The sequence below is a fragment of the Phallusia mammillata genome, chromosome 8 (assembly GCF_965637545.1).
Source record: "Phallusia mammillata chromosome 8, kaPhaMamm4.hap1.1, whole genome shotgun sequence".
NCBI classification, from domain to species: Eukaryota; Metazoa; Chordata; class Ascidiacea; order Phlebobranchia; family Ascidiidae; genus Phallusia; species Phallusia mammillata.
The window spans coordinates 7,674,979-7,691,072 of NC_137259.1; the positions used below are offsets into that span (position 1 = coordinate 7,674,979).

Here is a 16,094-nt window from a genome sequence, read left to right on the forward strand (position 1 = left end):
CCGAAACGTATTTATGTCGTTGGAATGGAGTTGAAATATATATGAGTTGGAATACGCAGTTCTCTCAATACACACACAATGTGTGTTTAACTTGGGTAATATTTGCATTGCGGTCTTTCATTCTTGTGTACTTGGGAATATGATCCCATATTTCAAGTCCAAGACTGATTGCTTTGCGTAACTGATCAGTTCCGGAACTCTTTTGGATAAAACGGTTCAGCATATACATTAGGGATGTATGTCGAACCGAGTTTGGGCTTGAAAAGTATAGGATTATTATTCAGGCCTGATTTCACACTCGGCCTCATTTTTGCCCCAATTTCACCAGGTTCCGGGCCTAATTAGGGCTTTGGTTTTGTTGGGTTTAGGGTTTGTACTTCTGGTCTTATTTGAGGTCAGCTTGCTTCTCTGACTTACAATATTCTACGATTAACAGAATTTTATGAAAGCTATAGCTTGATATCTTTCTTGAGCATACAAAAATTTCAATTTCATTTAATTATGTTGTTGTTTTTTGTGCAAATTAAAATCTGGCTGTCGGTAGGCTATATGACGCGGAAGTATCAATATAAGAGCCTAAAATGGTTTATGGTACTTCCTTCACTGTCATTTGCGCGCTGCTGTAACCCTGTTGCAAGAATCACAATCAATCAATAATATTTTCCATTGCATTTTTTGCAAACACAAGCACAAAATTTCCATGTTAAACATTAATTTCAATATATTCAACCATTGAACAAGTGTTTGACGGATAAACGTAAATGCTATAAAGGGCTTTAAGTAAATGTAAAGACTGGGATGCTTGCAGCAATAAAACATGTATTGCAACGAATTGGTGTGTTGTGTGCATTGGATTGATATTTCTCTGAAATATTTTACTTCTGTGGTTTGCAATTCAAAATCTTATGGCAGTTTGGATTCGTGCCACAGGTTGTGCTTATCCTTTAAACCTCTGTATTATTCAATGAGCTACTCCAAAGTTCGAATCCCTTATTTTACTTCCTTTAAGCACCACAGGGGTTCAGTGGAACTCTTGTTTGCAACCGTACTCAAAACAGCGTATATTTAATACGGAAGATAAAACGACCTTAGTATGGGTGTAAAACTAAACCAATTATATGTTGGACCCATGTTTGGCACAAGCTTTAACAAAACACTTGGGGAAATTCTAAAAACCAGTGCTGTTGATTAAATTCTCCCTTCATGTGCACCGCACGCTAAATTTCCTGCATTCCATGGTTATTGCGTGATGGTGAACTGCTTTCCATTCACGTACAGTGAATAGTTAAGTGTATTGACTTTTCAGTAAAGCGGGACATTGGTTTTGCCGAAACGTCAAGGGTACGCCTATTCTACTCACTATACGACCTATTGTTAACAATACTAGGTTACCGGTTACGATATGAGTTAAAGTTACTGGTTGGCGTCAAATATTTGAAGCCGGTATTGGTGGGGGCACGCCTTAACGGTATTGTCACGATATATTTCCACAAAGAGTAAATTTGATTAAGTTGACGCGATAATCCAAGTGATAGCGGATAGATTACATTTGATTGAGTTTGATGGCATTTATTGTTTTGTTGAAAGCTTCAACTAATGGGCAAAACACGAAAACCGGCTGGCTATAGTCTGAATTCAAAGTGTATAGTTAAACATGTTTGAAATACAAAAAGTAATTCGGCACCTACACTAACCAATCGCCAACACGATAAGTTTATGAACTACTTTACAAAATGCTACTACTTGGTAGGCTATATGGACTTGAAGAGTAGCTTTACCATTACAAAATTGCCAGTGATGTAGAATAAAACGTGGGCATTTTGTTGCGCAGCCGTTTTAACCGAAACATCTGTCATCGTTAGTGAAATAGTGCCCGAGCAAAACTAGGCTTTCTGGCCGTTTAAGTAACATGAATGTGTGTCTAACTTTTACAGCTACTAAGTACAAGTTTTTACCCTCACAGTTAAAGGTTTTCAGAATGTTATGGCAGTTTATATTCATGCCCCATCGCGAAAAGTGCGCTAAAGATGAACATCGGTTGTGTTGAAAGGTTTGTTATGAGTCAGGGTAACTGTTATCACACAGGAATACTGCCTCCACAGACTCTAGGTCTCTATAGGAAGTGAAACCAACGCGAAAAGGTTTCGCACTGGCGGGAGATGTTTACCGACATGAAAATATTTGTTGAACATAGTGTCTGTAATTGGCATGTGTGTTACAATTTGTCATGACCAACTTAAACGTGGATACTGACATACACTCCCAGGGGAATTTCCTTCAATGACATTTGAACGCCGCTGCAAGAATCACAGCCAAACAACAATATGTTTTCCTTGAAATTGAAACAACTAACAATGCACAGATTTGTTTTCACCCTTTCATTCCCACATGCCCTGAAAAAAGGGTAGTACATTCGAACTCCTTCTTTATTCCATAATATTTTTTCTAAACTCATATCTCTAAACACCTGCAGTATTTCAAAACACTCGGCGCAGTGTCATTAAATTCAGAGGTTTGACATCCGCTGTCAATAAACAAAAAAACTAATCTTGATACATTCAAATGTGAATCAACAAAAGTATATTGAAATTTTTTCATACCAAATTGGTCTGCAATAGGTGTATATTCATAGTGATAAGTCACAGTCGTTATGTGGGCATGTCAGACAGAATATGCCGCTCAAAATCAATTGAATCATCTACACGGAAAAGGTGTGTTGTATCTGAATCTTCTTGCATTCGGCTGGAGTCATTGCTAGATCATTGAAGTGGAATAGTTCGAAACTCAATAAGCAAGGTAATTAACATACAGCTAAGGTTCATATAGTTGGGAAGGATCAAACCGCCACCATTTATTCACAGTACAGTTGATCGTACGCACATACAACACAGTTAAAAGGGCTGGCATCATCCAACCTTGCTTAAAAACAGCACAAGCCGAATTTACTACAAAGCGCGTCAGCATAGGCAGATCAAAGAGTTATAAAGTTGCGAGTGGATAAAGACACAGTGGTAAAAGCGAAGATAGGGTTTTGGAAGCATAATAGGGTAAATGCAGTGGAATTCTGAGCCATCGTCGTTACGCTGTGTTGACTGCGTTTGGAGGTTTTACGCCTAGAAGCACACGAACAACACGATTGGGTGAGGCTACCGGTAAATTGCCGGGTGATAAAAAACCACGACTGGGTCATTCGGTTCTAAAGGATATTATGGCATACCTTAGATAAGGCATATACTGACTGTATCATAGCCAGCTTAGGCATACTTGAAAAACTGGGAAAGTCCTTCGGTGCTGGCACAAAAACACTTGGTGTCGGCTAAAAACAGTCAACAGGCTTGGAAAGTACCAAATTGTATGAGATAAACCAGATATGGGTTAAAATCAATTCCAATGCACATGTAGGCTACACGCAATTTAACAGCCGCTAGATTTTTCGCGTTGTTTCGAAAAGGCAAAACACAGTGTAATATAGGATGAAATGAAGAAACTGCGACTCTGGCGTACCGTGGTGGGCACTCGTGCGTGACCACGCCGTACCAATCAGAAACGAGGGAACCGCGTCATGGAGTGAAGAAGTTAAAAATATGAAATTCCGCACAGGTCATATGAAGCGAACTTTTTTTGCAAGAGGTTTGCAAAATATATTTGGAATTTAAGACTATTGAGGAAATCCCCTTTGCAAACATGCCTTTAAGGGTTAAAAACTTGCAGTTCTGACTTTGCTTAATGTTTGGATCTTTTAAATGCATATAAACCATAAAATGTTTTTCCCGTTAAAATACATGTAAAAACATAACGAGAACAAATGACAAAGCGAAAGTATTTTTGGATTTCATGACTATGGTCAATGGGTTTGCAAACTTATTCAATAGTAGGCCTATAAGTTTACGCATAAAGTAAAATTAAAACGACGCTTGGTTAATAGCACCTTAATTGACAATTAAAACGTTTTGCTGTGCCACTTACTTACACTTAAAACGAGACGAATTGCTGCAATGAAATGGAGATTGACCGTACCAATGGTTCGTTACACAAGAGAGACCATATGAAAGCGAAATGCCAATACCAGTCGTGCGCCACGCTTTAATGCGCAACGGACACGCTTGGTGGAAAGCAAAAGTTTGTGTAGGTGAGCTTAAAATTTGGAGTTCAAATTGTATGGTGGATATACAAGCGCTGCGAAAGGCAAAGAAGCAACTGGCTTTTGTGTCCCGTAGTCAAAACGCAGGGTAATATATAAAGCCATTGTATGTTATGGCTCTGTTTGACAATTAGCAACAAGCGCTGCTAAACAAAGGCGTCAGTATCGATGTACGAAGCAAGTAGGCTACGGGTATTTTGTATTTAAAATGTACATCTATGTTAACGTACAGGGTTTCCTACTTTCAATAACTGACGTCTGGGAAAACATACAACTGTGCACAGAACGATCACAGTGGTCATGTAACCGTAAAATGTTGAGTCTGCCCAAACACAACAGTATAACTTTCTACATAAGAGCCTAAAAAGGTTTTCCAAACGAGATCTGTGCAGTCAACGAGGACATATCTGTGCCATACTGACAACAACAAAAACCAACTAACATTTAAAAACAGTGTGTGAAGAATAAGGAAGGCAAAAGCCAATGTCACTAAAGAAAACACATAGCTCCACTATGACCTCGTGTGGCAAGGTTTTGCGTCCAAAAATTCCGCTGGTTTGCGTAACTTAAGTATTGGGCCTTTTCACATGTCTTTTGGATGGTGTCCCCACTTCCAAATATCCTTTCTGGTTACTATGCCAACCACCTGAAATGGGAAAACATGATCAATGAATTGGTAACAAAAATATGCATATTCCTAGCAAAAAATCGAAACATTATTGCATATATTCGAATCCGGTTAATCGGATATTAGACAAATCCGGTTAACTGCATAAACAAATTGCCAAGATTTTTTAATGCAATTAACCAGATTCGTTCGTTTTTTTAATGTTTAACTCGGCGACCAAGTAGTTGGGAAATAATATGGTAAATACGCAGTAATAGTATAAGTGTGAAATTTCGTATTCACCTTAAAGTCGTCGTTCAGCACCACCAAGTGGCGAAGTCCTAGAGCTCGAAAGAGGTGGAATATTTTTGGCAGCGACGCATGCTAAAGAAAACAAAAAGTGTAAGGTTGTTTGAAAATGTTGAAGGTTGCAACAAAACGGTAAGATCAAAATGTACAGAAAGTATTTCAAGATGATGCAAAGCTTATTTATTTTTTGTTTACTGTTAGATTCAATAGTACAATTTCCGTGCAGAACTTTTCCCTCACTACTAAAAAATAGCTGCCTGAACACAAAAGCAATCACCTAGCGAATAAACACAAATTTGTACGACCTACTGCAAATTGATACAAGTAGCAAACAAAACTGCAAACATGTTACCTCGTAAACGGTATATGGCGCAGGATTCAGGTAAGGTCGCAGATCAATATGACATTGCTCTTCTTCAGAACTCACATTTACGATAGACAATGGGAAATAGCGAGGATAAGTGTCACGAAATACGCTCAACTTCAACCGCTCGCCCGGTGCACTGCGCTCAACAAATGTCTGTAGAAGTATGAAATAATAGTACTTGAAACTTTGGCCAACTTGCAGTAGTTCAATAGCCACCGTTCTAAAAAGTTTTAGATACCCCACAATTTTTTAAAGTTGCAAAAATACATTTTACAGGAATTATTACAGAAAAATTATCACAGCGGTACATAACACAAATAAGAACGGAGGCCTAAATATTTCTTCAACTTTAGTCCTTTGTCACACTAAGTTTAAAAACCGAAACTTATCGTGCAAAGAACTTGTTTTACGTAACTCTTTATAAGCCAAATACCATCATAATTGTCTCCATGACAATATGAACTGTGAATTCACCTGAAAGCGACGTGAAAGCATTATGTTTGTGAATGTTTCAGTGAGACATAGTAATTGAACACATATTACAAAACAGGACTAAAAATTCACATTAGTCGCCGACTGCAGGTACGATAAAACGCCTCATTTTCCCCTACTGAAAACGGCTTCAGCAATTTCTACTTGATTTACCGACTATGAATTTTTACTTCACTTTTGTAAGCAAATAAGACTGTTCGAATAAAACCTGAAACAAAGTACATACCTTGTGTTTAAGTAAGATAAGTAATTGCGTCCTGAGCACCAAACCACGAAACTTTCCTTCACTGTCAGTTACTGGATAACCACTGTGGCAATTCCTGGGGTCGGATAAAACGGAACACACATCAGACACAAGCGAAACTTCCTTCAAAGTAACAGCCGGTTTTCCCATCACTTCCCTACATAAGACTCAAAGCATTAAAACTTGCATTGTTAACCTGTTTGTTGATTTAAAGCAGGTTTATGAAAGAGCTAAGGCGAAAAGTACCCAAGTAACCTACACCAGTGGCTACCAACATCTTTTTTGCTTTATGCTGAACACATCCGTTGTAAGCATCGATACTTTTGTTCATTTTTACGTCATGACGTAATTCAGCGGTGCGATACAGGGTTCCTCTATTTCCTGGATGGATTTTGTAATTGTATAGGCTACTTTATGACATATTTTTTTCCGGTATCCCGACCCAAAAAAATTGACTTTTTTTCGTGGTTAATTTTGTCATTGCGGTGACGAAAACTAGTTTATTTTTGCTGCAGACATCTTATTAAGCATGATTTTGTCGATTAAAACATTGTAATCTTACTTAGCAACAAGTTTCGTGAATTACGAAAAATAAATTATGCATTATCATTTTTGCCAAAAAATTACGATCTCGTTTAAAAACGCTTTCTAACTTTGCTAGAGAGTCGTTTTCCCGGAAATTTAAAATATATTTCCCGGAATTTGGGAATGAAGGCTAATTTTGCCGGGAGACCCCTTAGAAACATTCCCGAGAGGGGCCCTAGTACGTAACCTACGGCCGACAGAGACGTTTTAATTTTAAATGCATTGTAGCCCGCTAAACTATTTTCATTTAGTGCCAAAAAACACAAAAAATGTTAAACAATTGTAACCTTGCGTGGATATTGGTCGATAGCGGGGGTGGTTCCCATTCGAGGATCGGTACTCGTGCAAGATGAACATGCATGTCGTATATCCCCTTGTTAAACAAATCTCCTACCCACTTCGCCACAAGAAGAACAGTCATAAGTGGAAGACTGTATGTTATGTTACCAGTGGCTTCTATCAAAATGACGGTAAGACTGATAGTCATACGAACTGTCCCACCTGTAAGGTACAATATATTAGAAAGTGTAGGTAAAAACATATATTGTTGTACATTAACGCGTTCGGATATTGGGTGGTTAACGTGTATAGGGAAAGACTTGCTATTCTATTGGGTTTAATTTGGTTTCGAATGAGTATTACTGAAGTAAAACGGTGGGAATCATTACATTGATGTTTTCGATTTAAAAAAGTCTACTCTAAACAAATTTTATTATAATTGATTACATCTCATATACGGGGTCCCACACTGTGAGTACTTTCAGACATCAAATTATTTGTTTCTGTCGGTATAAACGTATGGCTCATACACATGCAAAGTTGTTCAATTATTACAAAATATTACTCGTTTACAGTGACCTTATATTCTTAACCTGACGCAAACCACATTCTTCGTTAAAAATTCACTAACGTCTCAACTTGAAGACGGAAAAATGCTTGGAGACCAAGACAGTTCCTTATTCAATATAAAGTACCTTATCAGCAACAAAACAAAAAACCTGGGTCCACCTACCAAGTTGTGCTGCTGCACCAATGAGCGCGTATTTCGACATATCCTGTGTCCAATCACAATCTGGGCAAATCGCATTCATACAGATTCCGACCAAACGACCCCATGCCGCTCCAATCAACAGGGAAGGGATGAAAAGTCCGCTTGGTACCTTTACACAATAATGTCCTTAACTGCTACCTAATCTAACACTTCATTTTGAACGACTTGTGTACATTTTTTTGCTTTACAAACAGTGTAAGACACCACTTTTGTAGAATTTGAACACCGCTGTATAAAGCCAATAAAAGTATATAATACCTGCAACCCGTACGTCCAGCAACTGAGAAAGAAGTAAGGTACCACAAACATGATAATAGTAGCTGGCTGAATCGATCCTGTTAAAATATTTCAAATCATTTATCGCGGGAATACATTTTTTATATATACACACTAGATTTTTTATGAGTAATTTTACAAAACATATGTTAGTCAGAAACCATTGCAAAAATCAAACATTTTTAAAATATTATAAATCATATGCTTGAGAAAAATATTTTTAGGAAATTTCATTACAAAGTTTAAAAATGGATGCTCTCACACAACGTTGCATTTAAATCGAAATTATTCAAATTCAAGCGGTCATCTTTCGACAATGACATAAAGGGCATCCACGCAGAAAAAATCTTACCCAACTGGTCGTGAAACAAACTCTTGACTCCCTCTTCTGGTGTTGTGAAGAACAGAGTTCCCATTGTGTTGTATTGTCCGTCGTTACACATAAACTACGACAAAAAATAATTTTAAGTTGGCCTTGGTGTATTCAATTGGCCTAGACGGAATTTTCTTTCGCACAAGCCAAAAAACAAATACTCATTGGTTCTAGGACATTTGGTGCAAGACACTTCAGGAAGTCATGCTGTTACGTCTACAGTCTATACACTATCGTGCAAAAAAAACTATTTGCACCCAAACCTTACAATTAATGTCCAATAGAACTTGAAATACCCCAAGATAACAACCATCACACAACTGTGTGCACGATTTCTGTCGTTTAAATATGGTTTAGCCTTGCGATTGGTACCGCTATATCAACATAACTTTAGGGCCCAATTCGGACTTTCTTTCAAAAATAATAAGGTTCACGTCGGGTTTCACGGTTAGACTTTCGGGTTCAGGCTAAATTATGTTAATTAATAGCGTGGGAAGTTTGTGGAGTAAACCAGAATCTGGTTAGGAACACAAATTTTTCTTTATCAAAAACAATTTTTTTTTATCAAAAACAAAATTTTGTTACAAAAACAATCTCTGTTGTTGTTATCAGTTAGTTTCCAAATCCGCATCTTAACACTGTTGTGCAAACATTTTACAAAACGTCGAGAACCACTTGTCACAAAAATTATTGCCACGCTGCCATTCATAAACCCACCTGCAGTTCCACGTTAGGGTCTTCCCCCAGTGGTTTGCAGTCAGTGTTGAGGTAAATCATGACAAAAGCGATGGTAGCCGAGATCGCGGACACAATGAGAACTTCAATGACTTTTATAAATCTCGCTGTAAGATACTTGATCCGGTATACGGTGATCTTGTGGTTGATTGCAATGAATGCTGCACCTGACAATCCACCTGCAGAAAAAAAGGGTTTCCTCCGGGTTAATAACGGTCAAACGTTAGACATGAGGTCACTTCAGGGTAGAGGTGCAAATCATGTGTAAATTGCTCGTTTTTAGGAGTAACTGCAAAAACATCCAAACTAAGACCAATTATAATTGCGACATTTTATTATTTTTCTTTGACATGTAACCAGTACTAATGCCACAATCTGCGATGTCACTTTCACTTAACACTTGTTACTTGTTTTGGTGGTGAAGTAAACGAGTGTTTTTTTGCCGTACTGCGTAACAGTGTTTTAGACCCCTACTGAATATAGTTGATAAAGAAAGGACAATTTGCCTGTTACACTGGTAAAAGAACAACAATAGGGTTACATAAAGTTAAGTATTGATAAACATTCAAGGTATTGTATGTTTCAAAGGGCTTGTTGAAAACAGCTTGTAGGCTTACCGAAAACGCCCATGACAAAGAAGACTGGAAGCTCGAACCCTTCGTAAGTTCCGCTAAACTTGCCGAAGTTGATCAGACCAGGATAAGCCATGTCTCCAGGGTGATGGTGGTAAATGCTCATGCACAAGTTAAGCGTGTAACTTGACAGAATAGAACAGAGAAACTGCGTGACAAAAATGTTAGCGATCGTTAGGGGTGTGAAAAGGGACAGAGCTATACTAACATATGAACACACTTTGGACAATTTTGGTTAATACCGATATGTGGCTCGAAGTGCACTGCTGCGAGTGGGTTTGTAGACAGGTAAAGAGTTAGGACATATGTTTTTTAAGGGTTAGAAACTAAGCTGTAAGTTGATTTTTTTGGTACAAAATCAATTCAAATCGTTAGCATTTACACAGATTTTTTAAATAATCGTTTTTATCTATGGTAGGCTATTAGAGACAAAATGATTCATCGGAAGTAATTTAACCTTTAAAAGCTAGTCGGGGGAAAAGGTAACCCAATGAATGTGCCTGTAATTGGGGCAAGAGTCCGAAAACACTAGCCTAAAATCGGATTTTGAAAAACGAAACCCAATTCGGTCTGAAAGTTGGTGAAATTGCGGCAAAAAATGTCAGACTCGAATCAAACCCATAATATTTAAACCCAAAGCCGAACTCGACCTGAAACGCCAGAGCCGACATGCAACTCTGAATAAACCACGCTGTGCACGGGGTAATTGCAAGTACATTTGTCCGGGAGAAATTAGGACATCTGCAAATGTTGTATACCTATACTAGCTGTATGAAAAACCACTTACGATTCTCCAAGTAAGTGCCTGGTTCCAGAAACTCGCTGCTTCCTCCAAACTGAATAGAACTCCGCCTACAGGAGCTCCGAACGCAGCTGATACTCCTGCAGCTGCACCTGTGTGGGGACGGATTTTGTTTTGATATTTAAGGGTTTGCAATTTTCTGATTTGCTACAACAAATTTGTCACAGGATTTCACTAATTTGGGAACAGTACTTTTCCTGTGGACGCAAGATTATCAAAACAATAATATCGCACACACAAAATAGTTATTTTCAAATAAATTCAACCCCCCCAAGGCATTGCTTTTAAACCTTTTTATGATCGTTACCCCTAAGGGGAACCAGATGGATTTTACTTAACCCTTATAATAATTGCAAACTGTGACGTCACAGAAAGATGATGTCATAAATCAGGGGTCGGCAACCTTTTTTGCACTGCGGACCGTTTTTAAAACTAAAATTTTATCGCGGACCGGTCTTCAAAAAACTACAAATATTTAGCAATAAAAACGCTTAAATTAGTTTATCATCCCCGGGATATATGGGCAAAATGTTTTGTAGCATTTAACCTGAAAAATTGTACGTAATATGCAAAACAAAATTCCACGGACCGGAAACAAATGATCGTATGCAACAGATATTTGTAAGCTTTTTGTTCACCAAAGTTGTCATTGCGCAACATAATGCAAGGTTTGGTCTTAGCCTATATATTTAGGACGAAAAATTACAACCAAACGGCAATCAACTCAAACAACAAAACGCCAATCTATTTACACACAAAATCAATGTTAGTGGGATGGTTGCTGTTGTTTCGCTGCTGGTATGAATCTCGTCTCAAAAGCGAAGAATAACTTTGTTTAACAAAAAATTGTTGAATGCTAGACACAGTTTATGACAAAACAATCATAAACGTCACAAAAGCTTTATTAAACAATTTACCTCAGTTTTACAGCCAAGCGTAAAATGAGTTTCGCAGGCACCAACAACTTTGCAATATGCCTTATTATTCCATTTTAAAAAGTAGATTGGCTTAAAGTAAGATAATTTGCGGACCGGCAAAATATTTACGCGGACCGGCGGTTGGGAACCACTGGTTTAGATTAATGGCCCTAAGGCCTCTTGAGATACCCGGTTCAAAGTTAACTTTTAATATTTTAAAAATTTCTACCTCAAACGTGAAAAAAAGTTAGAACAAAATTACAACGTTTCATTTGTAACCAGATAGGACACTCTCGCCTTACAAGCGTTCTGACAGACGTGTGACCTTGCGTCGTGGTATCAGGTGCAAGTTTAAGCCTCACGTCTCAAGAACAGTCCTTGTTAATTGTTCTCATTACAAAGTGGATTTAGGATATTTTTAGACTGCCAAAGCGCCGTTAGCGGTCATAGGAAGGGCTGTAGAGCGCCTGGAACAAACCTGCGCAAACGAAGTCCCTCTTTTCCCTGTCGTTGCGGAAATGTTTGAAGAATCGCGTCTTCAGTCGAAACGTTATCGACCGTCCTTGTGAAATTCCGGCAGCTAAAACGGCACCCGAATGAATCATAGGACCTTCCTGCAAACGAAACAGACTCAATGATGTTATTGTGTACAGTTGTGTTGTCGCAAGGTTTAGATTTTAACATGAAGTTTGTCACAGTTTTATTTGTAGGGACATGATACAATTTTTTTGCTTTGTTTCTCTGCTTTAACGGCATTTCACAACATAACAGTTTTGAAACAACTTTTTTGGTGTAATTGAAATACAGTGCATAAGACCCTGGGCCATGTTTATGTTTTATGTAAACCACGACAAGTATTTCTAACATTTGAACGCAATGTGTCTGTACGATTTTGATTTGGCGTAAGTCGGATAACTACAAAAACTTACTTTGAAGCTATTATATAAAGATATGGTGTACAACTTAAATGGACCAAACTTCTTGTCATATAATCCAATGCCACTCTATATATTCAAGTAATTATTAAAAAACCTATCAGTTAAAACAAAAGCACCTTATAACTACACCCCAGCACATTACACAGGCTACGCGTTATAACGTCATGTTGTTCGTAAACCATTTATTATGCAGCTAAATATGTTGTTAAATCTGCCACAATCAGCACTTGTTAAAACTGAAACGGCGGATTACGTTATGTTAAGTTTAAAAATCGCTACTGAGAAACAACACAAGAGTCATAGTAATTTAACTGGTACATGACCTAGATTTTCACATGAGTTTAAACCAAAGATGTAAAAGCTGTGTGCTTGTGCAATTGCGCATTGTTTACACATTGTAAGGTTGGAAAAAATATGTGTTATACATTGGTTTGCGGCCACATAGTACATATCTAATCTTTCCTACTGTGGTCCGTGGTGTACCTAAGAAGCTTGTGAAAGTGCTCGGGCGCATTAAAGCATAAATACAGTACATTGGGTTTACGTTACCATATTCGGGGTAAAAAAACGTTATACGTCCTTCAAAGCAACCTACCTTTCCGACTGCGAGACCCCCAGATACAGAACAGACGACTCCAACCACTTTGACAAACAAGGATTTGAGTCTTACTACATCGGGTACTTTTACTCCGTTCAGGAAACACTTAATCTGAGGAATTCCGCTTCCGCCCGCTACAGGCTGAAATACAGTCGGTCGTTTAACAATTTTGACAAACAAATCTGATAGTTTTTTGTCGTTTTGAGATGGTTTGTGCTAACGATGCACCGAAGTTTCGGTTGGCTGTTGCATTTAGGCCGAATATGCCCCTTTGGCGATGTTAAGTTTTCAGCCCGAATGATTTTAATGTTAGAAATTAACTCACAGATTTTCACACAACTGGTCATCGTATTCAGGTAATAACTAATTGTCTCAACAAATATACAAGGCATGTTGTATATAATGTAAATTATACTTAATGTAGTTTATGCATACTTCATACAAACGTGTTGTACAATACCAGGGACGGATATAATTGCTTTACCATCATACTTTTTTTTAAATATCCATAAGGTATTCTGTCAAAATTATTTTGCCGTTTCGGGTCGAACGTTTTAGGCGAGGACTTTGGTGCATCACCACATACCATATCGCAAAAGAACTTTTCGATGGGATTATAAATTTTTACACAATCATTTTGGAGTATGTTGGAAGACCTATGTTGTGTACCCATGCACGTACGAAAGGGGTGAACTATAATAGTTTAGAAATGCGAACAACGAATCTTACCGCAACAAACACAGTCAACAGTGCAGCGATTGATACGATTCCAACATTCATCGCAATCCACAGTAGTAGAGGAACATAAAGACATCTATCTTTCACACATCGAATGATAGCTGAAAAGTAACAACGATTAATAAATTGGAAATTTATGTTGTTTCGAGGCCAGTTGAAAAAAAAATATCTGGCTTTATTCATAACGCTTTTTGCCGAAACGTGAAGATATTAACGAACTTTGGCTTAGACGTGAGATATTTAATACTGCAAAGTATTACCACTTTAGACATGAAAAAATAAAAGTACATGTTAATGTTATTTTGAGTCCGGCTTAAAACAAGATTTCCTGGCATGGAACTCCGGTTTAGATTTACGACATTTTTGTAAAATCTGATCCAAAATGTGAGACATGCTTTCCACTGAATAAGTATTTAGATGTCGAAATTTCGTGAGCGAAAAAAATGCGACATGCGTCATAACTTGGAACCTGTCGGTGTCACGTGTCGTATGCAACATTTGTTTCAAACCGATGACGCGATTTTGGGTATCGTTACAGGGCAGAAAGGCTATTGTGTGCGACCTTAGTGTCTCAAAGGACAAGATGGTGTACAATCTCACAACACATTTTTCCGCGGACATATACCTTTGTGACCTATACTGACCTTTTGCTGGGCGGGTTGCCGGTTTCTATTGTTTCATCTGGCGTGACAATGACATGTTAGGTCGCACAATCAACAAGCGAACTGGACAGTTTGTCGCCCAGTGTCAACTTACACCCAATCAATTATTGTGACAATACACTGTGAAATGACGTGAATACACGGGCTAAGGTTATTGATACACTTCTGGTTTCACCTTAAGGAAATCCTACGTGACTGAGAATAGGCAGCAACTAAAGTGAGCATTGCCATTTTCTATTAGATATTAAAAGATATACATTACATGCAAAGGCCATATATATTGTGCAAAACACACATTACCATGACTAAGCCTCTTTGTCGCTAACAAAACAATGCTGCTCACTGGTTTAAACATCATTTTTTCAGACCAGGATTAAACTAGTATTATTTTCGTTTAAATGAAGAGTACCAAACTGTCACAAAAAATTCAATTTCTCAATGTTTGAACCTAGAATTTTTTTATCTGTTGCAAAAACGTTAAATTGGTTATGAGAAGAATATCTGTGTGGACACATTTGGGCTTTAAACACAGCCCAATAACTATGTAAAGTGTCTTACCTTCCTCTACCACTGCCATTTTTAAGTCCATAAGCTGCATGATGGTGATGTTTATCACAACAGCAATGAGTCCAGTGGAAATGCCGATCATCATACAAACTATCCAACGCTGCAACTGAATCCATTTCCAATCCTGTATAAGGATGAAGGATCGTTGTTAATGGTAAAATGCCATTTCACTGACCTAAGTTTAGTAGCTCTAGCAACTTTTAAAACCTGGAAAAAACATTAGGCAATACAAAAAGTAACATACTGCAATATACTACCTGCTAGATTAATTTATAATAAGTGCTTAAAAAGCAGATGCATTATGTGTTTTTATTTCTAACAGGATAAAGTGAAAAAAACTTACTGAGTAAGTCATTTTCCTCTCCTCTTCAATGTGAAGTTCATTTTCAATGTTATCGTAGTCCAATGCCTGATAAGAAAGACAAGTAGTTATCAAACACAGATTAAAATGCCAAAGTTCAGCAAAAATACAACAGAAATTTTATGAGACAAGTTAATGTCAAACACTTTGAAACAAATACCTCAAAATCCACTGCTTTTCTTTGTCGAACAGCATTGGCAACCTGCAAATATATAGGATAAGTTATTGACAAATAACATAAAACTGCATCAACCAGCTATGTGAACAACTGCTGGCATTTTATGTTTTTCAATTCCATTGTTTAAAACTGCATAACATACACAGTAACTTTAGTGTACTGGCTTTTAACTTATTTCTACTATATAGGGGTAATTAAAAAGTACAACGCATTATTTTTACATCATCAACATCTTCTTTCACTGATTGATTTGAGTCAATAAAAACAGTGTGCGTTGATTTTAATCCACTTCCACGACTGATACTGCTAACACTTGATTTAAACTCTTCATGTACATTTTCTTCACTGCCAATGTGCAAAAGATTGTCACTTTCGCTGCCAGTTGGGGAATGGTTTATCCCTGTTGTGGACGTTCCAACATCCATCATATATGCATTTAAATCTTACTTCGTAAAAGCAAATTAAGCATCGGTTGATGAGACTTTGTTGCTAAAAATAAAACATCTACTTTATTTAGCATA

At 37.6% G+C, this 16,094-nt stretch overlaps 1 protein-coding gene across 1 annotated transcript; it reads right to left on the reverse strand.

Annotated features, from left to right (window-relative positions):
* Window positions 1-2,823: 2,823 nt before the first annotated feature.
* On the reverse strand, window positions 2,824-16,094 carry LOC145204353 (H(+)/Cl(-) exchange transporter 7-like). Its single transcript, XM_080076865.1, has 18 exons — window positions 15,795-16,094; window positions 15,556-15,597; window positions 15,378-15,443; window positions 15,026-15,158; window positions 13,797-13,906; window positions 13,065-13,208; window positions 12,010-12,145; window positions 10,600-10,706; window positions 9,798-9,960; window positions 9,163-9,359; window positions 8,425-8,518; window positions 8,055-8,131; window positions 7,758-7,905; window positions 7,033-7,246; window positions 6,143-6,317; window positions 5,410-5,577; window positions 5,052-5,132; window positions 2,824-4,787 (listed from the first exon to the last, which is right to left on the reverse strand). Exons 1-18 carry the CDS (start codon window positions 15,999-16,001, stop codon window positions 4,725-4,727), a joined length of 2,325 nt encoding a protein of 774 aa, XP_079932991.1. The 5' UTR covers window positions 16,002-16,094; the 3' UTR covers window positions 2,824-4,724.

Bases quoted from the DNA above. Each gene is read 5' to 3' on its own strand.
- LOC145204353 (XM_080076865.1), bottom strand. From the start codon at position 16,001: ATGATGGATGTTGGAACGTCCACAACAGGGATAAACCATTCCCCAACT. The intron at 9,961-10,599 runs GTAAGTGGTTTT...TTTGTCACGCAG, and splicing joins AGGCACTTACTTGGAGAATC to TTTCTCTGTTCTATTCTGTC. The intron at 4,788-5,051 runs GTGAATACGAAA...TTCCCATTTCAG, and splicing joins TGCTGAACGACGACTTTAAG to GTGGTTGGCATAGTAACCAG.